Source organism: Oncorhynchus keta, chromosome 15, assembly GCF_023373465.1.
Source record: "Oncorhynchus keta strain PuntledgeMale-10-30-2019 chromosome 15, Oket_V2, whole genome shotgun sequence".
Taxonomy (NCBI): domain Eukaryota; kingdom Metazoa; phylum Chordata; class Actinopteri; order Salmoniformes; family Salmonidae; genus Oncorhynchus; species Oncorhynchus keta.
In genome coordinates this window covers 34952554-34978949 of record NC_068435.1, presented here as the reverse complement: position 1 = coordinate 34978949, position 26396 = coordinate 34952554, and the positions used below count along the sequence as shown (strand labels likewise).

Here is a 26396-nt window from a genome sequence, read left to right as displayed (position 1 = left end):
TCAGCGGGTGGGAGCGAAGTATGCTATGTGGTAACTTAGCCAGCTAGTCCTAAAGAGGATTAAGATACACAGCAGGCGCGAAACTATTTGCTAGCTAACTAGCACACAGTGTCGCCGCAGCCTCCCGCTGAGCTATCAGGAGGCGGGGGCGACCGGTACTAGACAGTGTCCTTCGCTCCGCCTGTTGGGCACTATTTGCCCAGTTTTCTCCGGTACACAGCAGGCGGGAGGCGAGGGTGACACTGTGCTGGCTAACTAGTAAGCCAGCACAAAGTGCCACTAACAAACTAGCCAGCTAATTAGCTAGCACTCGCGAGGCGGGGGTTACCGAAAGACCGTCGCCTCCGCCTGTAGGGGACTGTTTTACCGCAGTTTTAGTAATGACTGTGAGGGCAGGCAGGAGCGAAGGGCACCGTCTACCGGTATCCTAGCTAGCAAGGGCGACTCCAGTAGGCTGGGCGAAAAAAATCTAATACTTATATTTCCCTTTTTTGACTGGTATTCAAAATTGTCACACAAGCATGAAGATGTTGCGCTTGGGGGGAGGTTCATGAAGGAGCCAATGGATGCTCGAGTGGGATGCCCTGAATTGCGGGATGCAGTTGCAGGCTGTGGTCAAAGTCAAGAAAACGTTGCACAATGTGACTAGCTAGTGTCCGCGCTATCCAATCCTGCTGGTGGCAGCAATGTGCCAAAGGGTTGTTCTCCAGTCATCAATGCCGTAATGAACAAGTCAGAGGAGTAACAGGAACACTCTGAAGACTTTTTGATTAGAGGGATGGGGCTCTTATCAGAAAGAAGCTATTTCTTTTTGTTTTTCATCTTCATAATTTTGACAGAGGGACATTATAAATGGGTAAGTCAACCTACGTGTTAAATAGCTTTCTGGACGGGAGACTTTTAGCTAAGTAGCTAATCTCTTCTTATTGCGTATCTATATTTAGCTTGCTGTCAATCACCGGTAGGTAACGTTAGCTAACTAAAGTGTGTCAAGCGAGCTAAATCATTGTCAAAAAGTAAAGCAAGGCCTGTTCACTTTTAGCCGGTGCTGTTAGTGTTGTTCAGCTTAAAGTTGGCTTGGTAGGTAGTGTTAGCTAGCATCTATCAACCATCATCATTTGGCCAGCTAAAGTACTATGGCTACAAATTGTACAAGCAGCCAGTTCAGCCAATGTGAGCTAGTGATAATTCGTTTAATTTATTAGCTCGGACGCAAACAGCTAGTTCTAGCTAGCTAACCTAATCCATACATTGCGAAATATTTTTGCGTCACTGTCACGCGATTTTCATGTAGCTAGACGAAACTCATTCATCAAATGCAACAAGATATAGGAAATGACCACTTGTTTTTCACATCTAATATTTGCGTGATCTGGGTTTACATGTAAAATATTCGGTCTCGAGAAGTGAGACAAGATCTTTAAAGCCACTGATATGTATCCTCTATCTCCTGCTCAAATAAACAACTTTTAATGCGAAAGAAAATACAAGACAATCCGCACTAAAATAAACCCAACCCAAAGCAATTGTGTTGATCAGACTTGGTCTCGTGGAATGGAATTTAATAGGCCATTGTCAAAATGGACAATTGCTGTCATTGTACTGGCGGATTAATTTGCATCCCCAAGATAAACTAGGGGTGTGTTCATTAGTCGGATTCCGTTGCAAAATGTTTGGTCTGTTAAATGGTTTTTCTATGGAAACCTTTTACGGTTTACTCTAGGAAGAACCACATGGAAATAAACGGGAGGAACCTACATTTGTCCAAAAGAAACTTGTTTTCGTTGCAATACGTTTTCCATTTGGAATAAACGTAGTAAAAACGTTTTACTACAGAATCGGCTTAATGAATACACCACAGGACTCCTCATTCCTACAGTCAAATAAATTCCCATACACAACTCATGCAGCGAAAGGGCAATTCATTTTAAGATGTGGAAACAGTGTTTTATGGGGTAGCAATAGAAACATTTTTGGATGCTGAAGGTGAAAAGTATTGTAATTGGAGACCTGTATCCTCAAGGAAAGAACTAGAGTTTCTCTTCTGAATTTCCCCCTTCAATCAGATATTTTAATGACATTACTCAGCCTGTTAAGTGTCTGGCCATCCTCCTCAGAGGCAACTGATTAAGTGGTTTGTGGCGGATGGCGGGGGCCTTCAACTTCATCCCACATTGAAAAACGAGGCCTGTGTGTCAGAACAGACAGGCTAGGAGGTGGACACACCCCACTTCAAAAGCATGTGCAATAAGTTATGATACATGTTGGAAGTCATTTGACAGTAGTTTAGCTGTAGTAAGTTCAGTCTGGTTTGTCTTAGAGTTCCACTTACTTGAAACCCTTGACAGTGACAATTTAAGGAGCCAACCGAGTCTCATTCAGGTGAGACGACCACATTCAAAAGAACAGGGCACCAAAGGGAATACAGTGTACTGTGCATTATCAGTCAGTACAACAAAGAGAGAAACGTGTGCTCGGAAGTCAACCATCAAAATAGTCAATCAAATTAGCAAGAGAGACCAACAGCACGTGATTGCCAGAAGTTAAGGTTGTATTTTGGGACCTGAAACACAGGGGTTCTCTCGAGGTGCATAGTAGACTCATATTACATTCAGATCTGGTATAGAGAAAAAAGTCAAATTAACCCAAATGTGCAGAATATGTCGGCTCACTTCTGCTTTAATTTAGCAAGAATATCATTTGGGTTTCAGCTGCCTTTAGCATTGAACAAAAGCATAGAGTGCCTCTGTGAAATTCCTTGACTTTTACACAGTAGGGCAATTCCACAGAAACATAATTCTGCTGAGTCTCAGACGTTCACCTTAAAATCAGATGAGGTTGGTGGGAGGTATAGGATCATTGTAATGGCTGGAATGGAATGCAGAGAAACATGGTTTCCATAGGTTTGATACCGTTCCATTTATTCCATTACAGTAAACCCATCCTCCTATAGCTCCTCCCACCAGCCTCCACTGCCCAAAATGTATGCCAAACAAAAACCATTGATTTCAAAGTTTACAACTATGCACAATGACTACTTTGAACAATTGACATAGAACATTTCACAAAAACACATTTACTGGAACAGTGCAATTTGGTAACAGAATTCAAATCTAATCAAATTTTATTTGTCACATGTGCCGAATACAATAGGTGTAGTAGACATTTCCCGTGAAATGCTTACTTACAAGCACTTGTAAGAAAATATTTATTAAATAAACCTAAGTAATTAAAAAAATAAAACAACAATGACGCTATATACCGGGGCTACCGGTACCGAGTCAATGGGCGGGGGTTCAGATTAGTCGGTCATTTGTACATGTAGGTAAGGGTTGAAGTGACTATGCATAGACAAACAGTGAGTAGTATGAGTTTAAAAACAAGAGGGGGTTAATGCAAATAGTCCGGGTGGCCATTTGTTTAATTGTTTAGCAGTCTTATGGCTTAGGGGTAGAAGCTGTTAAGGAGCCTTTTGGACATCTCTTTTGGTTATTGAACTACAGTACATTGTACTGTACTCTCCTCTAGTGTGCTGTACTGCACTAAACTATACTAAACTATACTATATTTTTACTGTATGGTACTTTACTGTCCACACTTGCGAAATATCGACGTCTATGATAGGAGCAAATCAGAACCACTCACCAATCATGGACATCTATGTTTGGGCTAACGTCCATGGACGTTGAAATCAAGGCCAGGGCGGACTGACCAAATGTAAACTATTTTTCAACGTCCATGGATGTCTGGTGTCAGGTGATACTCAGTGAGAGAGGGAGGGGGTTGTCCAGAATGTTTTCACACTCTCGCTTTGAGCATCAGACAACAGAAAGACAAAGCGAAAGAAAACAGTTGAACATAACAGTGTGTCAGTGGAAGAGAGGACAGTAGCAGGTGACCCAACTGTGGTTTGTTGTTTGTACTATTTTTGGCAATTTTCTGGTGTTTTGTGGTGGAAAACTGACCAGGTTCGAGCATATCACCTCAACCCTGTTAGCCATGGATACCAGATAAAACATTTCTAGCCTGTCTAACGATGGATTTTGTATTCAATTGTCACTACCTGTTGCACACAACAAGCTTCCGTTCTCTCTGTCACATGGGAATTTATGTCTGATTTTAAGACGAAATCGTCAACCCTGTTACTTTATTTGCCATGATTTAAGCATGTATTTAATGTAGCAAAAATGACTAACTCATTTTGGACCAATTTAGCAGTTACAGCCTTTTTGCTTGGTAGGGCAGCATACTGTAGCAACATGGGCTACGAAAAGGCGCCAATTCAACAGAGCAATTCATACACTTCTCTAAGGTGTGTGTGAGGCCTCTACTCACCTCTCTTCAGTCTCTCTGAATCCCACTGTCCCCAAGTAGAGTCTCACCAACCACTATATATATTTGTATTTATTTACAAGGTAATAGAAACTGACCACAATACTTAAGTGGCAGTCTTTCGCCAATGTATATTCAATGACATATTCCAGACTTTTGGTACATTAGGAGAGGAGTTGGCCCTTAAAAGCATCTCAAAAGTACAAAGCACTTTTTAATGATTTTTTTTGTCTGTTTTTTTTTTGTTAAATGTCTTCTCAGCCCACATGCTCTATATGTCATGTATGCATTAACTATGTATTCATACTATAACTCTCCCATTTCATGGAATGCCCACCTCCCTCATACAGCATGTTTGCTGAATGTTTTCTCTGGTTCTTCAATGATAGACGGAACAGACAAGGTTCACTTAGATTCTATACAAGTAAAGACCAAACAAAATCCAACCTATTACATTGAATGTGCACAGGCTACACATGGTTCTTGAACACCTAAAGGGATTGCAGCAGATCTGGCTTTCCTGCAAGAGTTACCTTTCAAAAAAAGGAGAGAATAGGAGCTGGGTTGGAGAGGACTATGCTGCCACATACTATAGTAACAGCAGAGGTGTAGGCATCCTGATGAATAAGAATACACCCTTTTCCCAGCGGCAGGAGCGTTGGGCCAGTAACCGGAAGGTTGCTGGATCGAATCCCCGAGCTGACAAGGTAAAAACCTGTCGTTCTGCCCCTGTAACCTCTGTTCTCCGGCCGCCGAAGACGTCGATTTAATTTGTATTTTTTTTTGCGGCAGCCCTCCGCTCCTCTCTGATTTAGAGGGGTTGGGTGAAATGTAAAGTACTTAAGTAAAAATACTTGAAATGTGTCTTTTGCAGAACGTTAAGAAAACGGGAACATGTGCTACTCAAACTGGCCACTGAAATTCACACTTCTATTCAATACAACACATTGCATTTAGCTTCACACTGTTCTCTGTGTGTGTGAGAGAGAATCTACATGCCATTGCGGTAGTAAGGGGAAAACACTGCATGACACCTTTACTCTTCAGTTAACACAGACATACACACACTCTCCTTTCCTCACACACTCCCACTTTCTCCCTCATAAACACACACACCTCCCTCGCCCACAAACACATACTGCTCGCAACTTTTATAGTTTAGACTTACATTAGGCCTATATGAATCCTACTTTGAAGCACACCTCATGAGTAGCAGACCCGTTTCCTTTTGTTCCTGTGTCAATCAAATTAGCCTGGACCTACTGTCAAGTTACCAGGTTGTTAGCTAGCTAGGTAACATGACTGAACAACGTTGTTTGTTATCAAACCAATAATTAGCGACCCAGGATTAATTTAAAACTGCCCGCGACATGGTTTGTGAAATTTTATACACCGAACAAAAATATAAAAGAAACATGAAACAATTTCAAAGATTTGACTGAGTTACAGTTCATATAATGAAATGAGTCATTTGAAATCTATTACTTAGTTCGACATCTATGGATTTCACATGACTGGGAATACAGATATGCATCTGTTGGTCACAGATATATTGAAAAAGAAAGGTAGGGGCGTGGATCAGAAAACCAGTCAGTATCTGGGTTTGACCACCATTTGCCTCATGCAGTGCGAAACTCTCCTTTGCATAGAATTGATAGTTGTCTGTGGAATGTTGTCCCACTCCTTTTCAAAGACTGGGAAGTTGCTGGATATTGGCAAGAACTAGAACACGCTGTCGTACTTGCCAATCCAGAGCAACCCAAACACGCTCAATGGGTGACATGTCTGGTGAGTTTGCAGGCCATGGAAGAACTGCAATTGTGTACAGATCCTTGTGACATGGGGCTCGGCATTATCATGCTGAAACATGAGGAGATGGAGGCGGATAAATGGCACGACAATGGGCCTCAGGATCTCGTCACGGTATCTGTGCATTTAAATAGCCGTCAATAAAATGCCGTTGTTTGTTGTCTGTAGCTTATGCCTGCCCATACCACAACTCTGTTCACAACAGGCACTCTGTTCACAACGTTGACATCAACAAACCGCTTGCCCACACGACGCCATACACGTTGTCTGCCATCTACCCGGTACAGTTGAAACCGAGATTCATCTGTGAAGAGCATACTTCTCCAGCGTGCCAGTAGCCATTGAAGGTGAACATTTGCCCACTGAAGTTGGTATTGACACCGAACTGTATTCAGGTCAAAACCCTGGTGAGGACGACGAGCACGCAGATGGCTTTCCCCGGGAATGTTTCTGACAGTTTGTACAGAAATTCTTTGGTTCCACAAACTCACAGTTTCAATCCTTGGATAGCTTTTCAGAATTCACTGATAGATTGGTCCACATGGAAAACTAAATGTATAGAAACTGTAAATGTCTCAGTACAATGCATTTATTTCCATGAAATAATAAAAAATACATTTTGGACTGACCAATGTAGATTATTTCTTCATAGGAAACTTCGGTTTGAAATCTTTTGGACGTCAGAGTAATCTTGAGGGAATCCTATTTGAGTCAGAAAAGGATGTTCATATGATAGGTAAGCTATATAAAACCTTGCAGAGAGCCTATCCAACTGACAATCTCTTAGAAAAAAATGAACTATTGGAACCAAGATTTAAAAGGAACTGATGTTGGCACGATGGAGGGAGTGTTGGAACATAGCTAATGAAATTAGTTAATAAAAATGTAAGCTTAATCTAGTATAAACTAAAGTATAGAATTTATTACACATCGAAATTCGCTAATTCTACAGCACAACGACAGAGTCAGGTCTTAAATGTAAAACTAACAATGACTCAATCCATGCCTTCTGGGATTATGGTAAAGTCTGGGATTATGGTAAAGAGTTAGAACGTTGGCTGTCAGAAGTATTACAATGTACATTTAACTTTTTCCGCCTGTCTGCATATTTCAAGACATGACATATGAGGGTGCAGTTAGATACCCCACTTGTTGGATGAAACATTTCTCATTTCTGTATGTTTTATTACATACAGTTGTGAGGAACTACTGGATATATAAGAGCAGCGTCAACTCCCCATCATTACGACCAGGAATACGACTTTCCCGAAGCGGATCCTCTGTTTTGCCCACCACTCAGGACAATGGATCGGATCCCAGCCGGCGAACCAAAACAACGACGCTGTAAAAGGGGCAGACGAAGCGGTCTTCTGGTCAGCCTCCGGAGACGGGCACAACGCGCACCGCTCCCGAGCATACTCCTCGCCAACGTCCAGTCTCTTGACAAGAAGGTTGATGAAATCCGAGCACGGGTAGCATTCCAGAGAGACATAAGAGACTGTAACGTTCTTTGCTTCACGGAAACATGGCTCACTCGAGACACGCTATCGGAGTCGGTACAGCCACCTGGTTTCTTGACGCATCGCGCTGAGAGAAACAAGCATCTTTCTGGTAAGAAGAGGGGCGGGGGGGTATGCCTTATGATTAACGAGACATGGTGTGATCATAACAACATACAGGAACTCAAGTCCTTCTGTTCACCTGACATAGAATTCCTTACAATCAAATGTCGACCGCATTATCTACCAAGAGAATTATCTTCGATTATAATCCCTGCCGCATATATTCCCCCCCAAGCAGACACATGGATGGCCCTGAACAAACTTCATTTGACTCTATGTAAACTGGAAACCACATATACTGAGGCTGCATTCATTGTAGCTGGGGATTTTATTAAGGCTAATCTGAAAACAAGACTCCCTAAATTCTATCAGCATATCGTTTGTACTACCAGGGCTGGTAAAACCCTAGATAGTTGTTATTCTAACTTCCGCTACGCATATAAGGCCCTCCCCCACCCTCCTTTCGGAAAAGCTGACTAGGACTCCATTTTGTTGCTCCCTGCCTATAGAGAGAGACTAAAACAGGAAGCTCCCGCGCTCAGGTCTGTTCAACGCTGGTCCGACTAATCTGATTCCACGCTTCAAGATTGCTTCGATCACATGGATTGGGATATGTTCCTCATTGCGTCAAACAACAACACGAATACGCTGATTCGGTGAGCGAGTTTATTAGCAAGTGCATCGGTGATGTTGTACCCACAGCAACTATTAAAACATTTCTAAACCAGAAACCGTGGATTGATGGCAGCATTCGCACGAAACTGAAAGGGCGAACCACTGCTTTTAATCAGGGTAAGGTGACCGGAAACATGACCGAATACAAACAGTGTAGCTATTCCCTCCGCAAGGCAATCAAACAAGCTAAGCGTCAGTATAGAGACAAAGTAGAGTCGCAATTCAACGGCGCAGACACGAGGTATGTGGCAGGGTCTACAGTCAATCACAGATAACAAAAAGAAAACCAGCCCCGTCACGGACCAGGATGTCTTGCTCCCAGACAGACTAAACAACTTCTTTGCTCGCTTTGAGGACAATACAGTGCCACTGACACGGCCCGCTACCAAAACCTGCAGACTCTCCTTCACTGCAGCCGACGTGAGTAAAACATTTAAACGTGTTAACCCTCGCAAGGCCCAGACGGCATCCCCAGCCGCGTCCTCAGAGCATGCGCAGACCAGCTGGCTGGTGTGTTTACGGACATATTCAATCAATCTTTATCCCAGTCTGCTGTTCCCACATGCCAGGGCCACCATTGTTCCTGTTCCCAAGAAAGCTAAGGTAACTGAGCTAAACGACTACCGCACCGTGGCACTCACTTCCGTCATCATGAAGTGCTTTGAGAGACTAGTCAAGGACCATATCACCTCCACCCTACCTGACACCCTAGACCCACTCCAATTTGCTTACTGCCCCAATGGGTCCACAGACGACGCAATCTCAACCACACTGCACACTGCCCTAACCCATCTGGACAATAGGAAAACCTATGTGAGAATGCTGTTCATCGACTACAGCTCAGCATTTAACACCATAGTGCCCTCCAAACTCGTCATCAAGTTCGAGACCCTGGGTCTCGACCCCGCCCTGTGCAACTGGGTACTGGACTTCCTGACGGGCCTGCCCCCAGGTGGTGAGGGTAAGTAAGAACATCTCCACCCCGCTGATCCTCAACACTGGAGCCCCACAAGGGTGTGTTCTGAGCCCTCTCCTGTACTCCCTGTTCACCCACGACTGCGTGGCCATGCACGCCTCCAACTCAATCATCACGTTTGCAGACGACACTACAGTGGTAGGCTTGATTACCAACAATGACGAGACGGCCTACAGGGAGGAGGTGAGGGCCATCGGAGTGTGGTGTCAGGAAAATAACCTCACACTCAACGTCAACAAAACGAAGGAGATAATCGTGGACTTCAGGAAACAGCAGAGGGAGCACCCCCCTATCCACATAGTGGAGAGGGTAGTAAGTTTTAAGTTCCTCGGGGTACACATCACGGACAAACTGAATTGGTCCACCCACACAGACAGCGTGGTGAAGAAGGTGCAGCAGCGGCTCTTCAACCTCAGGAGGCTGAAGAAATTTGGCTTGTCACCAAAAGCACTCTAAAACTTTTACAGATGCACAATCGAGAGCATCCTGTTGGGCTGTATCACCGCCTGGTACGGCAACTGCTCCGCCCACAACCGTAAGGCTCTCCAGAGGGTAGTGAGGTCTGCACAACGCATCACCGGGGGCAAACTAGGTTAGATTACTCGTTGGTTATTACTGCATTGTCGGAACTAGAAGCACAAGCATTTCGCTACACTCGCATTAACATCTGCTAACCATGTGTATGTGACAAATAACATTTGATATGATTTGAAAGGCCATTGCAGTTTGCTTTGGTTATGTTGTGCCCATTAGGAACTGAATGGTAAATGATGACTATAGCCGGTGGCCACGCCTACTTAGGCATAACGTTTAATTTGGTTTGTTTAAGTTGCCAATCACACATTTGAAAGTGCAAAAGTCTGTCACTATGTTACCGTGGAATTGCCCACTTGATAATGCAATGATTAAGAATAATCATAAATTAATCATGATGAGTGAGATGCCGTCCAATAAAAGGCTACAATAAAACGAGTTCTAACCTCTCACCATTACCAATAGCAGCCAAGGTTAGAATATTTTGAGAGGCAAGACACTCATCATTATTCACCATTCATTCATGATTATCCATAATCATGGTAGGATAGCATCCACATGAATGCAGAAGTGTTCAGCAACGTCTTATATTCTTACTTACAAAAAAAGGGACTCCAAAATGGCACAAGACATTCACCATTCAGTTCCTATGGGACAAAACGCAACCAAAACAAACCGCAAATGCATCCAACAAGTTTGTAGTCTGCAGCTTGATGTAGTCATGCAACGAATATGGGCTCAAATACTAATCTTTTGACTACTTTAATACACTATTTGGCTGAAGTGAATTTGTCCAAATGCTTAGGACTTCTTTAAATGGGGAATTGCCTACATGAAGTGCTTTTATTACTAAATGTTAAAACGGATTTGTATTTGTAAATAAAATACATTCTGTACTGTCACCTAATAAACTCAGCAAAAAACAGAAACGTCCCCTTTTCAGGACCCTGTCTTTCAAAGATAATTCGTAAAAATCCAAATAACGTCACAGATCTTCAGTGTAAAGGGCTTAAACACGGTTTCCCATGCTTGTTCAACCATAAACAATTAATGAACATGTACCTGTGGAATGGTCGTTAAGACACTTAACAGCTTTCAGACGGTAGGCAATTAAGGTCACAGTTATAAAAACGTAGGCCACTAAAGAGGGCTTTCTACTGACACCAAAAGAAAGATGCCCAGGGTCCCTGCTCATCTGCGTGAACGTGCCTTAGGCATGCTGCAAGGAGGCATGAGGACTGCAGATGTGGCCAGGGCAATAAATTGCAACGTCCGTACTGTGACAGTGCTACAGGGAGACAGGACGGACAGCTGATCGTCCTCGCAGTGGCAGACCACATGTAACAACACCTACACAGGATCAATACATCCGACCATCACACCTGCAGGACAGGTACAGGATGGCAACAACAACTGCCCGAGTTACACCAGGAATGCACAATCCCTCCATCAGTGCTCAGACTGTCCGCAATAGGCTGAGAGAGGCTGGATTGAGGGCTTGTAGGCCTGTTGTAAGGTAGGTCCTCACCAGTCATCACTGGCAACAATGTTGCCTATGGGCACAAAAACCCATCATCGCTGGACCAGACAGGACTGGCAAAAAGTGCTCTTCACTGACAAGTCGCGGTTTTGTCTCACCGGGGGTGATGGTCAGATTCGCGTTTATCGTCGAAAGAATGAGCGTTAGACCGAGACCTGTACTCTTGAGCGGGATCGATTTGGAGGTGGAAGGTCTGGTCTGGGGCGGTGTGTCACAGCATCATCGGACTGAGCTTGTTGTCATTGCAGGCAATCTCAACGCTGTGCGTTACAGGGAAGACATCCTCTTCCCTCATGTGGTACCCTTCCTGCAGGCTCATCCTGACATGACTCTCCAGCATGACAATGCCACCAGCCATACTCCTCGTTCTGTGCATGATTTCCTGCAAGACAGGAATGTCAGTGTTCTGCCATGGCCAGCAAAGAGCCCAGATCTCAATCCCATTGAGCACGTCTGGGACCTGTTGGATTGGAGAGTGAGGGCTAGGGCCATTCCCCCCCCCAGAAATGTCTGTGAACTTGCAGGTGCCTTGGTGGAAGAGTGGAGTAACATCTCACAGCAAGAACTTGCACATCTGGTGCAGTCCATGAGGGGGAGATGCACTGCAGTACTTAATGCAGCTGGTGGCCACACCAGATACTGACTTATTTTCTTATTTTGACAACTCCCATTTGTTTCAGGGACACATTATCCAAATTATGTTTGTCACATGCCTGTGGAACTTGTTCAGTTTATGTCTCAGTTGTTGAATCTTGTTATGTTCATACAAATATTTACACATGTTAAGTTTGCTGAAAATAAACACAGTTGACAGTGAGGCCGTTTCTTTTTTTTTTGCTGAGTTTGAGACCTAACTAAAATGCTGGAGTATAGAATCATATTAGTTTTTTGCTTCACTGTCCAAATACATATGAAGGGGAGTGTATGTAGCCTACAGAACAGCACATTTAAAGTTCTGATAAGCCAAAGAGAATTTCCATCACTTTAGAAGCAATGTCTCATGAATCAAGTCCTCTTTGTACACCTCTCACAGGGCAAATGTTAAGATTGTTTGTTTGTTTTGGTCCCCATATCTCCTCTCAGGTTCAAGCCCAGCACTGTGTGTGGTACGGTGAGTGTGGGGAGTCCGACAAGGTCCCGGGGAAGAAGTACAACTGCAACTATACAGGACCACCTCTCCCACTCCCAGCAGAGGGCCATGAGCTGCTCACAGTAAGGTTTATCATGGAAGGGTTTTTTTTAACTGGTTCTCTATGTTTTCATTACACTTCTGAAATTACACTTGACTCCAATTGTAATGTTCTCACACGTTTTACTTGAACAAAACCAGGTTAGGTCATCTGAATGATCCCTGTTCTTGTTTTGTGTGTATAGGAGCTGTGTCCAGGCTATGACTATGGGAACCAGAGTCTGTGCTGTGATGTCCAGCAGCTCCTGACTCTTCAAGGGAGCCTTCAGCTTCCCCTACAGTTCCTCTCTCGGTACGCACCATAGTCTTTGCAAAAATAACTTTGTCATTCCATGTGCCATACTTGGACATACTCCCGTAATGGCTATGATTTGGTTTAGCGAGATGCCTTAGCAGTAAGGTAGCTTTGTTGATATGTTGATATGTTGTCAATCTAAAGTTCCCTGACTCTCTCTGGGTTCTCCCTCTCCAGATGCCCAGCCTGTTTCTTCAACCTGATGAACCTGTTCTGTGAGCTAACCTGCAGCCCCCGCCAGAGTCTGTTCGTGAACGGCACCCAGTTCACTAATGTCACAGCTGCCAACAAGACCAATGTGGTGGAAGTCCAGTACTACATTGGACAGACATTTGCCAATGGTGAGGGGGCACATTGCCTGGTCCTCTAGACTGGGGTGGCAGGTAGCCTAATGGTTAGAGCTTTGCGCCAGTAACCGAAAGGTTGCTAGATCGAATCCCCTAGCTGACATGGTAAAAATCTGTCGTTCTGTCCTCTGAACGACAGAATCTGTCGTTCTGTCCTCTGAACCCACCGTTACTAGGCCGTCATTGTAAATATGAATTTGTTCTTAACTGACTTGCCTAGTTAAATAAACATAAAAAATAAAAAAAATCTGTTAATGCTTTCTTGCCAACTCCTATGGTCATTGTCCATAGGAGTTGGCAAGACTGCAAACAGATTAGGCTAGTGGGCAGATCAGGTCACAGTTTGAGAGTGGAAGAGTGGAAATATATAGTCACTTCCATTGGCTAGCACTGTTGTTGACGTAATGCTACAGATATCAGTCAGTCCCAAGTTGTATAATGTAATTTTGGTCCTCTCTCTTGGCAGCCATGTATAATGCTTGTCAGGATGTCCAGGCCCCCTCCATTAACGTGAAGGCCTTGTCACTGCTCTGTGGTAAGGACGCCAGTGACTGCAACGCCACCAACTGGATCGAGTACATGTTCGACATCAACAATGGACAGAGTCCCTTCCCCATCATCCCTATATTCTCAGGTAAGATGCACAGTACAGAATATATACCATTTACAATGAAAGAGGATCTGTCTCCACAAGTATTCATACTTATTTCAGTTAAGGATAACATTGGTCTCTGTTTAAAACAGCACAATAACTCCACATTCTCTGACTATCCCCACCCTTCCAGACGTGCCAGTGTCCGGTATGATCCCCATGAACAACAAGACATATGGCTGTACGGAGGGTCTGGAGGATGGCTCTGGGCCATGCTCCTGCCAGGACTGTAGCCAGGCCTGTGGCCCCCAGCCTGTCCCTCCGCCCCTGCTTCCGCCATGGACCATTCTGGGCATCGACGCTATGGTGGTCATCATGTGGATCTCTTATGTGTCCTTCCTCCTCATCTTCATCGGAGCCGTGATCGGAGCCTGGTGCTACAGGCAAGGACCGACGCATATTATGACCTGACTGAAGCAGTGTTTTCCTAAGATGTATCTAATGGTGCTGTTTTTTTCCCTTCTTTTCTCACCCAGAAAAAGGACAGTAGAGTCGGAATATGGTCCCATTTTGGACAGCAATAACCCTCCCTGTCTGAACAATGACAACATTGACCAAGGTACGGTGCTGCATATCAATCAAGTCTTTGTGCAGCACTTACTTGTTTTACTTAACTTTCTGGACTCCCAGCTATTAAAATATCTACATACGACGGTGCCAAATCAGCCCAAAATACAGTAATATTCTCAACAAAAAAAACTCCCATTTTCTACCTGACCGTTAACTCCTTCCCTCATCTCTCGCTCTGTGTCACAGTGGACGCTTCGTGTGGTGAGACGCTGGGCGAGCGTTTCGAGAGCTCCCTGCGTTCCCTTTTCGCCCGCTGGGGCTCGTTCTGCGTACGGCAGCCCCTCGTGGTCATCCTAGGCAGCCTGGCCGTAGTGGCCGCCTGCTCAGGGGGCCTGGTCTACATGAAGATCACCACGGACCCCGTGGAGCTATGGTCCTCTCCCAGCAGCCAGGCCAGGCAGGAGAAGGACTACTTCGACAGCCACTTCGGACCCTTCTTCAGGGCAGAGCAGCTCATCATCACCACCACGCTGCAGTCAGAATCCGTCTACTCCCCGAACCCCGCGGGGGCTGACGTGCCCTTCGGAGCCCCCCTGGACAAGGACGTCCTCCACCAGGTGGGTTAGCTGGAGGGGGGGCGGGGTGATGGATTGGGTGTGATTGATATGTTCAGATGGAATTGTTGTAGCATTTAGAATGGGATTATGGGTTGTGGACATTTTGGTTCAAGCTATCTGAGTAGGGTTTCCTCTAGGATTTATTTCAGCAGCTGAAACCCTGGATCAGTGACCTTAGTTATAATCTTTGGCTCCCGCCTCTGCTAAATTAGTATATGGGAAATGATGCTGTGTCAAGAATATCAGGAAGACCTACAGTATTTGGTCTTTGCCTTAGTTCTAATGTGACATTTTATAGTTTTAGTTCTTCTCAAATTTTAACACAATCTCTTATCTCAGGTGTTGGATCTCCAGACGGACATAGAAAACATAGTGGCTTCATACGGGGACCAGAAAGTGACCTTAAAGGATATCTGCTTGGCCCCGCTGGCCCCCTTCAATGACAACTGCACCATCCTCAGTGTTCTCAACTACTTCCAGAACAGCCACGACCAGCTGGACCGTAGCGTAGGCGATGAGTTCTATGTCTACGCCGACTACCACACACACTTCCTCTACTGCGTCAGGTGAGTGGCCCTCAGAACACTTTCTCGAGTGACATTCTGCACCTGGGGAATGCTACAGAACTCATGAGATTGTGCCAGTTCCTCTCCAACTCGGATCATTCACATTGAAAGATTGGTTCTGATATTGCACATTGTAAAATGTTTTTCTTGCGCTTCGTTTTCCTTCAGCAGGTATATACTCATAGCTGTGTGTGGTGAACAGTTAGTCTTAGATTTGTGTATATTACCTCCGTTATTAAATAATTCTGTCTGTCTCTCCTGTGTGTAGTGCCCCAGCATCCCTCAACGACACCAACAAGCTTCATGATCCCTGCCTGGGCACCTACGGAGGCCCTGTCTTCCCCTGGCTGGTCCTGGGAGGCTATGATGGTGAGTGGGGATACGTTATCATCACACAAAGAAATAGAATCTAGAATTAGTCCGTGGGAATAAGAATTAGTCAGTGGGAAATATACCTTCTTTTTTTTCAATTTTGTACTGTTTTTTTTCCCCTATGGGTGTGTGTGAGTGCATGGTATGTGTTTTAGGAAAACGTGTCTGCTACAAAAGGCTAAACCTTATTGCTTAACTCCTGTACATAATCACAAATGTTTTATTATGCAGAGATAGCTATGCAAAGATAGTTATTTGGTCACTGACCTTGTAGATTCGGGTTTAATGAGCTAACTCTGACTGTTTGCAACTTTGAATCTGTGTCTTGGAACATCCTTCAGCTCTTTGATATTGATTTTACTATTGTTTACTGTGTTTTTTTTGTATTGAACTTTGTCAACACAAATTCCCTGACAGTGGCACTTTTTTTACATCTTGTTCTCTCACCCCAGCCACCAACTACAACAATGCCACAGCTCTAGTGATCACGTTCCCTGTCAACAACTACCATAACGACAGCATCAATCTGGGAAAAGCTCTGGCCTGGGAGAAGGAGTGAGCAAAACAAATGTTTCAGATGCTAGTGTATATACTAAAGCAATTTCACATTTCAGTCAGATTTGGTTTTGTGCCATGATTTGCCATTTTGAAGTAGCACATCCCTCCATTTCCAGATTCATCGTTTTCCTGAAGAACTACAGCAACCCCAACCTGACCATCTCCTTCAACTCTGAGAGGAGCATCGAGGACGAGATCAACCGCGAGAGCGAAAGTGACCTCAGCACCGTCGTGGTCAGCTACGCCATCATGTTCGTCTACATCTCCCTGGCGTTAGGACATATCCACAGCTTCAGGAGGGTGCTGGTTAGTAGTAATAGTTTATTTAATAACGTGTTTTGTCGACATCTCCCCGTCTCAAGACAATAGTTTAGGTCTTTGTCTAGCTCAAAAGAGAGGTCAAGCCCCTGTTCGCAGCATTGTGTCTCCTGCAAGGTTCTGATTCTGAATGACTAACCCTCTGTCGTTGTTTTCTGCCCAGGTGGACTCTAAGATCTCCCTGGGCATAGCAGGCATCGTGATAGTGCTGAGCTCAGTGGCTTGTTCTCTGGGCATCTTCAGCTATGCTGGCATCCCTCTCACCCTCATCGTCATCGAGGTCATCCCCTTCCTGGTGCTGGCTGTCGGCGTCGACAACATCTTCATCGTTGTCCAAACGTACCAGGTACGTGTATGTATGTGTACATTATGTGTATGTAACGGCATGTATATGGTCACTGTCGGACTCTGTAATGGCAGTGATGAATGAATGTATTGATCACCATGTGTGATGCGTTGTTGTACAGAGGGATGAGCGGATGCCTCAAGAGGAGCTGCACCAGCAGATAGGCCGTATCCTAGGAGACGTGGCTCCCAGCATGCTCCTCTCCTCCTTTTCTGAGACAGTGGCTTTCTTCCTGGGTATGAGAATGACCTGTAACCTTCAGTCACCTAACACCTCTCGTGTTGACACACTACTTGGCTACATTATAGAACAATCAAACGTATTGTAGAAGGCAGTATGTGAATACTTGAAGACGTCAACTAGGTCCTTTGTCATTCCCATGGATTTCCGTATTGACTGCAATTTGTGCAACGACAAGCTTGAGTCTGGAGCTTTGATGTCAGTGGGTTACCTACCTTTTTCCTGTCCAGGGGCCCTGTCCACTATGCCAGCGGTGCGGACCTTCTCCCTGTTTGCTGGGCTGGCTGTGTTCATTGACTTCTTGCTACAGATCAGCTGCTTCATTAGCCTGCTGGGCCTGGATGCCAAGAGACAGGAGGTAAGGAGGGCTGGGCTGGTATGGGGGTAGTGTAGGGCTTGGTTAAGGGTTGGAGATGACTTCTTGCTACAGATTAGCTGCTTTGTCAGCCTGCTGGGCCTGGACGCCAAGAGACAGGAGGTAAGGAGGGCTGGGCTGGTATAGGGGTAGTGTAGGGCTTGGTTAAGGGTTGGGGATGACTTCTTGCTTCAGATCAGCTGCTTTGTCAGCCTGCTGGGCCTGGACACCAAGAGGCAGGAGGTGAGGACGGCTGGGGAATAAACTAAATGTTTCCACACTGCATTTGCTTCTCCTGTGAGAGGACTGGTGATGACTCACAGGGGTAGGCTTGGCATGCTAAACAGTAGCTGTCAGCATTCTGTGTCACTATTTGCTAACTCCCTGTTTCATTACCATGTTAGTCCCAGCTAAGCATGAGCGTCACGGTTACAGCCCACTTCAAGTGAGCAGTGCACTGATGTCACATTTAACAGAGAGAGACACAAGTTATCTAATTAGGAAGTACATTCTGAACACCTGTTTTTAAAATGCTATACTGATTGGGTCCTTGGGGCCTTATTCAGGATTTCCGGGTTAAGTCAACATCATTCTCTTGCGCTTCAAGAATTTAATGTTGTTTTTCCAGGGGAATCGTCTGGACATTGTGTGCTGTGTGAAGCTGCCAGTTGGCCAGGAGGAGAGGACAGATGGCTTCCTCTTCCACTTCTTCAAGAAGGTCTACGCCCCCTTCATCCTCAAAGAGTGGGTCAGACCCATTGTGGTGAGTGCTGATGCTCAGATTTAAATGTACAATAGAATCAGCGTTCAAACCAACATGTTTTGTAAACAGTTAGACTATGGAAGTTTAGTGGCTATCTTTAACAACTTCTCTCGGACAGGTGGCTGTGTTTGTGGGGATGTTGTCCTTCAGTATCGCTGTCACCAATAAGGTAGAGATTGGACTGGACCAGAAGCTCTCCATGCCTGATGTAAGTATGTCTAGTACGTCTAACCAACCCCACCAGCCTCACTCCGTGTGCTATTGATAATCGGTCTTCTCTTTTGATGCGTGGGATAATGTCAGACATTTTGTCTCGTGTTGAATCTCCTATCCAATAGGACTCGTACGTGCTGGACTACTTTAAGAACCTGAGTGAGTACCTCCACACGGGTCCTCCGGTCTACTTCGTGGTGGAGGACGGCCATGACTACCTGAGTCTGGAGGGCCAGAACTCTGTGTGTGGAGGGGTGGGCTGCAGCAACAACTCTCTGGTCCAACAGGTCTACGCAGCATCTCTCATCAGCAACTAGTGAGTGAAGCAACAGCAACCCCTCCCCACTTCTTTCACCTTTGGGCTGCATGTTGAAATCACTGGTATGATGTGAAATCAGTCGGGGTTTAACAGGGAGACTAGAACTCTGATTTTGAACTCGCTGACAAACAGTGCTGGGATTCGCGACAACCGCAATAATATGTGTATGCGACCAATAAAATGTGATTTAATTACTTGACAAAGTCATATTACATATTACGTGTTACATGAAACAAAACCACCCACCACTGCTGTACATGGCCAAAGAGCTCTATTTTCATGTCGTCCAACAAATGTTAATGCCTGTAGTTTGCTAAACTACATTGGCACCTGGATTGGAACCGGTGCATTGGTCAGATGACATGAAAATAGAGATCTTAGGCCACGCTCACCAGTGGTGGGTTTGGTGTCAAAAGAAGGATGAATATGCTGAAAATGACCTCATGCCTGCTGTAAAATATGGTGGTGGATCTTTGATGTTATGTTATTTTTTGTCCACTGGGGCCATTGTCTAGATCAACAGCATGATGAACTTTACCTAGTACCAGGATATTTTAGCCAAAAAACCTGGTTGCCACTGACAGGAGGCTGAAACTTGGCCACAAGGGGATTCTCCAGCAAGAGAAGAGAAGGCTATGGACTTCTCAGTCTCCGGACTTGAACCCCATTGAAAACCTGTGGTTTGAATTAAAGAGGGCAGTCCTTAAGCACAGGCGGTGGATATCAAGTATCTGGAAAGATTCTGTATGGAGGAATGGTCTAAGATCCCTCCCAATGTGTTCTACAATCTCATGAAACATTTTTGAAAAAGGCTCCGTGCTGTTATCCTCGCAAGGGGAGGGTGCCAGAGTATTGAAAACAGGGGTGCCAATAATGTTGACACCTTATCTCCTTGAGAGAAAAAAATATGACTTGTTAAACAAAATCACTTTCTGTGAGAAATTGTACTAGTATTAAATAATATAATTTCATCCTTCAAAATCCAGCCGCCAGTGCTGGTTAGACCTCTGCATAGAGATGGATAACTAGAGGCGCCCTTGGCACTAGACAGTGAATCCCTATGGGCTTTATTATCACAAAGCGATCAATGGCACAGCTTTCACACAGAGGTGAAATATTTTCTGAAATTGACGTGCACATTACTTGAAAAAGTAACTATTATTCCTCAATGTTTTAAAGTAATGCATTACATTACTCCGTTACTCATAAAAGTAATATAATTACATAATGTGTTACTTTTGTAATGCATTACCCCAACACTACTGACAAATACCTTTCTTGTTTGGAGGTATTATAAGACTTTCTTGAATGTCTTCCAATAGAAAAGGATCTAGTCATCTCAATGTAATTCTCCCCCCAGCACCACTATAGGATTCAACCCGTCGTCGTGGCTGGATGACTACTTTGACTGGGTGAAGCCTCAGTCCTCCTGCTGTAGATATTACAACTCTTCTGGGGCCTTCTGCAATGCCTCAGGTAACACACACACACACACACACACACACACCTGCTGTAGATATTACAACTCCTCTGGGTCCTTCAGCAATGCCTCAGGCACCAACGTTAAACCATTATCCAATGTGCCAATAACACACTGCTCTGATCAGGTCACGCACTCTCTTTAGTCTCTTCCAACGGCTTCTGGACAAAGCAAGTCTACACGTTCAGGACAACTCTTAACACGTCTTAACAATGTCTCACTCGCATCCTGATTTTGAAGACACCGGCTACATTCCGATATCAAGCTGTTGCGAAACGGTGCCATTCTGAAGTATTGCTTTTAGTCAATGAGGCAGTATATTTTAAGGGCTTTTTCTTTGTAATTGCGTGTTAGAAATGTTGCATTGAAGTACCTACATTTGTCTACTTTCATCAGTGGTGGACACGTCGTGTGTGCACTGCCGCCCCATGAACTCCAGTGGGAAGCTGAGGCCCATAGAGCAGGACTTCATGAAGTTCCTCCCCATGTTTTTGTCAGACAACCCCAACGTCAAGTGTGGGAAAGGGTAATGGTTGTTTCTCTATGGCAATGAAGGCATTGTAGTTCATAGTTGAGTGTGTATCGAGACATATTGACTGGTTGCATTTCATGCTTTTACCTTGATGTAGTTTACACTTTTTTTTTTTTGCTTCTCACTGACTTGACTCTGTATTTGCCTCTAACGTGGTCTTTGTGGTCCTGCAGTGGTCACGCGGCCTACAGTTCAGCTGTGGTCCTAAAGGGGAACAACACATCTGTGGGGGCCACCTACTTCATGACCTACCACACCATCCTCAAGGACTCCCCTGACTTCATAGACGCCATGAAGATGGCCCGTGTCCTGGCTGACAACATCACTAGCACCATGGGCCACAAAGTCTTCCCCTACAGGTAGACTATGGTATCAAACACATCAAATACACTGTTTCCATGTGGTTGAAACCACTCGATTGACCATTCCAGCCATTTTTATGACTCCGCCCTCCCATCAGCAGCCTCCACTGCCTCACATGTTGTGAAACAAAGCGCGAGGCTTTTCCCGCGAAGGGTTCGTGTTACTGGGTTAGCTGGTGATATAACAGTCACTGGTTATTTTTGCCCTCACGAAAAGAGAAATATAGTCTCTAGTGAGATAGATACGCCCTGAACTCGCCCATTCTGAGTTCCTGATTTTCGAGCTAAATAGAACCGCTCTGAAAAGCTGTTAAATTGTGTGGCCCAGGTCTTTGTTCCTCAAAATAACCATAAAAGGTGAAGTAAGTCAGTCATAAATAAACACACACTCATAACATGTTGTTTTAGCTGCCCTCATTAAATAGATTGTTCTCTATCTTTTTATTTTCTTATACATCCAGCTTTTATGCCCCCCCCCTGTTTACTACACATCCTGTTTTAAGGGTTCAAGAGGGGTTGTAATAGTACATGTAAACACTGCATGTAAGATGCCATCTGTACGTATTTTCTCCTGTCAAAGTGCCCTTCTGTTTTTTTGTTTGTTTTGCTTCTGGGTCAAAGTGCCTTGAGTTGCCAAACTAGGGACCTTTTTAAGTTTGAACTTTTTTTTAAGTACATCATTCACAACATGTCATTGTCTACATATACTGTACTGGAATTCTGTTGCAGAATCTGAATTTGTTGAAACTCAAATTGTAACTGTTGTTTTCCCTCTCCAGCGTGTTCTACGTGTTCTACGAGCAGTACCTGACCATTGTCTACGACACGGTCTTCCAGCTGGGCGTGTCGCTGGCGGCCATCTTTGCGGTGACCGCGGTGCTGCTGGGCTTTGAGCTGTGGTCAGGAGTGCTGGTCAGCATCACCATCGCCATGATCCTGGTCAACATGTTCGGGGTCATGTGGCTCTGGGACATCAGCCTCAATGCTGTGTCCCTCGTCAACCTCGTCATGGTGAGAGAAGGAACAGGCTGATATTTTTATATATATATATATATATTAAATACAATTTATATATATATCCAAAATTATGTCTTCCTATAATTTGACATTTCTGGGTAGTTTTGGTAGTTATTTCTAAATGATATGTTTTGACCAGAAAGGGGGATGCAGAACACTCCTTGTTGTGAACGCAGCCCAGGATCTCCTCTGTATTCATTGTGTGTGTGTGTGTGTGTGTGTGTGTGTGTGTGTGTGTGTGTGTTGCAGAGCTGTGGTATCTCTGTGGAGTTCTGCAGTCACATAGTGAGGGCTTTCTCCATCAGTGTGAAGAGTACCAGGGTGGAAAGGGCTGAAGAAGCTCTGGCCCACATGGGCAGCTCAGTAAGTAGATCTCTACTCTTGTGGTTAAACCCACACTAGCACACTTTGTGCTGTGTTCATGGAAACGGCACACTGTCTGAATATGTGTTTCAAAAAAGCATGTAGCTCATCCTTTGCCCGAGGATTGTCTGTTCTATCAGTAATCTGACATGTAAAAAAATAGTACGGAGTGGCTGCAGATCCAACGTTTTGGGGATCTTTACACTAAAAGATCCGGAGCCTCGCGAGGCTTCTGCACATGTGTATATTCTCTACTTTATGCGCGGATAACAGGCTACTCGGGCGACCGGTCATGGTGCTCCTTTAATAAAGCTAGATCAAAGGTGAATCGATGTCTGTAAGATCACACAATGATAGTGTTCTACATAACAGAACTAAATATGATAGTATAATGTAATGTAATGTATAATGTTACTGTAAGAGAAAAACACCACTGCGTTTTTCTCTCTTGTGGCCAAAACTCAAGTGCGCGCTACAGGGCAAAATACACAGGTAGGCTATATACAGTTGAACACCATCTGCTCTACATTTCGTTCACTCCGTTCAAAACAACACTGTAGGCTACTTTGAAGCCTCTTTGAAACTACGCTGTATAACTCAAGGAGATCAAAATGCATATCACCATGTAACTGATTGAGATCAGTTGGTTGCTATGCAGAATGAGGCTGCGTGGACGTTTCACGGGTTAAACTGAACGAATGATCATGCGCGGTTGAATGCGATGCTCTTTTTGTCTTAAAGTAACGTTATATTATTCTATTATATTGGGTTCTGTTGTGTAGAATACTGTGATCATTGTGTGGTCCTGTAGACACGGATTCCGTTCTGATCTGACTTTATTAAACGGGCACCGTTCCTCTGAGTAGCCTGTTCTCTGCGAGTAAAGTAGAGAATGTAGGCTGCACGTGCGCAGAAGCTTCGGGAAGGATCTTTGAGTGCAGAAGACTAAAGACCCCCAAAAAAAAATAATGGCTCTGCAGCAATGGAGGGGGGAAAAAACTGTGTGAAATTGAATTCTTGGCTTGAATGGAATATCTCGGAAAGTAGAAATCACTTGATTTGTTTGGCTCCGGTTTTTAGAACCTGGTTATTGATTTCATTTTTGACTGCAGGGAATGCTGAGCACCAGAATGGAACTAAACCATGGTTCCTCTTCTCCCAGGTGTTCAGTGGGATCACTCTGACTAAGTTTGGAGGCATCCTGATCCTGGCTCTGTCCAAGTCCCAGATCTTCCAAATCTTCTACTTCCGCATGTACCTGGCCATGGTGCTGCTGGGCGCCACGCACGGACTCATCTTCCTCCCTGTGCTGCTCAGCTACGCAGGTATGCATAGGGTGATTTCTCAATTGGGCAAAAGTCCATCTTCTAAACTCTCCATGTGTAGGAGAGTACCACTTTGATAATAAGTGAACGGAGGCTCCTCCCTTCGATAGCCCCCCCCCCGAGGAACCTCATAATTATCGTACCGGCACCCTATCATGGAAGAGTTTTGAAATTCGTCAAACCCTCTTTGAATCAGCTGTTGTTTTCTTGAAGAAAAGCGTGCACACATTTCAAAACGATACGCTATTTATCTACATGTCTGGCACAACCAGCTACATTTCCTTTTACCACTTTACACATCTTATTTGGGGATTCCTCTGTAAACATAATTTGCATGATGACGCGCAGGTGGAGAAGATGTCTCATTTCATAAGAGTAAAATTGTTTCCTTTTCAGGATGGAGGAGTCGAGCAAAACCAATTAAGATTCTCCCAGTGCGCGTGCGTGCGCGCGTGTGTGTGTAAATGTGTGGCCTTTCACAGCAAATATAATTTGCATCACACTATAGCACCTCTCTGTAAGCTCACTAAAACCCTCAAGCCCCAAAAGGAAACTTGCCCTGAAATTCACCTAGTATTTTGTGTGGTGTCTCATCTTACTTAGTACCAGTTTGTCTTTATGTCAAGGTTTACACTGCATGGAACGAGGATACGGTTGCCTCCGCAAAAGTTTTAAACGATTTCACCATTGGAAAAATGACACAATCTGTCGGTCTCTCTTCCCTCAGGTCCTTCGGTAAACAAAGCCAAGGTGTTTGCAGCCAACAAGCGCTATGCCGGCACAGAAAGGGAGCACCGCCTCAACTTCTAGAGGCTCTGTGGGGAAAAGAGCAGCACAATGATGATTTTGAACTAACTAACCTTTCTGTCCTGATCTGGGAGAGACGGTGTGGGGTGACGCAGCGTGACTGAGGTAGCAGTTTCAATGATTTCTGACACGCACTCGCAATACAGGGATGCAACTCAGGAATAACTGTTGGGTGTGTCTCTGAGGCCTCTCACACTTTATTTAATTCTTATGGGCAATTCTGGGTAGTTTTCATTAGGGCACACAGTGGCAAAATGTTTTGCAATGGAAAATGGAAAAAAATGGCATTTCTTGTCGACCAGTAGTCTTTCCCTGGTTTTGTCTGTTTTGGTGCCTAATGAACACCACTGATTTCAGTAACCTAGAATAGCCCCCTAATGTAACATTAGCAGCAATAGGATGATATACTGTTTCCCCTCTCAACACAGGAAGTCAGCTATGTGAATATAGGAAAAACTTAAACCCACATAAACTTCTAGTTTACATCTTATGACCCTACTCTTTATTTTCTCTTGAGGACCAGCTATTCTTTAACCAGACAGTGTTTTTGGGGGGGATTAGCTAAGTAGAATGTGTAAAGAGAATGATAATATATGCAAAAGGTTACTTCTCTGAGAAGAAGAAAAAAAAGTTTGATATGACGAAACATTTATGTATACTGTAATGTAACTAATAATGAAACCAAATAATGTTTAAAGATACAGTTAACCTGGTATACATTCCAGGTGTTCCACACATAGAAAAGTAATTACTATAATTCTGTAATTTTGTTTCTATGGTTCCACAGTTACTGAAAAACTTGACCAGCTTGATTTGAGGCAATTTTTATTAACGTTATTATAATAATATTGTGTGACAATATGTATTCCTGTATAGCCAAGGGTCAATATTCACCGTTACGCAGAGTAAGAGTGATGATCTTGGACCAGGGCCACCTTGTCCATATAATGATAAATGAAAAGGCAAAACTGATCCAAGATCTGTGAATAAGAGCTGTCTGTAAGTACATTATACTAGGCTTGGTCTGGCTTCACATCTTGCAGTAATGTTTTTGCTTACTGTTAGGGCTGTGCCCAGTTGTCTGTAGTACCTCAGAATGTAAGGTTGAGCAAAGATATTAAAGTAATATTTATTATTGTTATTATGGGGCAACCAGGGGCTCGAGATGTTTGTTACAGACATGCTTGTTGACAATGCTGCGCATTGGCACTAGAAAGAAGCACAATGTTGTAATATGGTAACCATGTCTTGAATCAAAATCTTAATGTTTTAACATTTTAATGTGTGGACTGTATTGCAGCTCGGTATTGACAGATTTAAATCTGATTTGCAATAGAATCTCATATTGGCATATTGGTACACCACTATAGATTTGCTTAATTTGGTAAAATAAAATAAAAAATCACATAAATAAATCACTAA

The 26396-nt window shown here is 44.2% G+C and overlaps 1 protein-coding gene across 1 annotated transcript; it reads left to right on the top strand.

Moving 5' to 3' along the window:
- Positions 1 to 398: 398 nt before the first annotated feature.
- LOC118394833 (NPC intracellular cholesterol transporter 1-like) lies at positions 399 to 26396 on the top strand. Its single transcript, XM_035788416.2, has 25 exons — positions 399 to 856; positions 12512 to 12640; positions 12803 to 12909; positions 13090 to 13253; positions 13726 to 13893; positions 14045 to 14294; positions 14388 to 14470; positions 14668 to 15038; positions 15378 to 15604; positions 15873 to 15973; positions 16429 to 16531; positions 16651 to 16840; positions 17016 to 17198; positions 17320 to 17434; positions 17669 to 17796; positions 18422 to 18556; positions 18675 to 18764; positions 18895 to 19085; positions 20449 to 20564; positions 20965 to 21094; positions 21274 to 21459; positions 22242 to 22473; positions 22729 to 22842; positions 24005 to 24167; positions 24895 to 26396. Exons 1-25 carry the CDS (start codon positions 779 to 781, stop codon positions 24975 to 24977), a joined length of 3837 nt encoding a protein of 1278 aa, XP_035644309.2. The 5' UTR covers positions 399 to 778; the 3' UTR covers positions 24978 to 26396.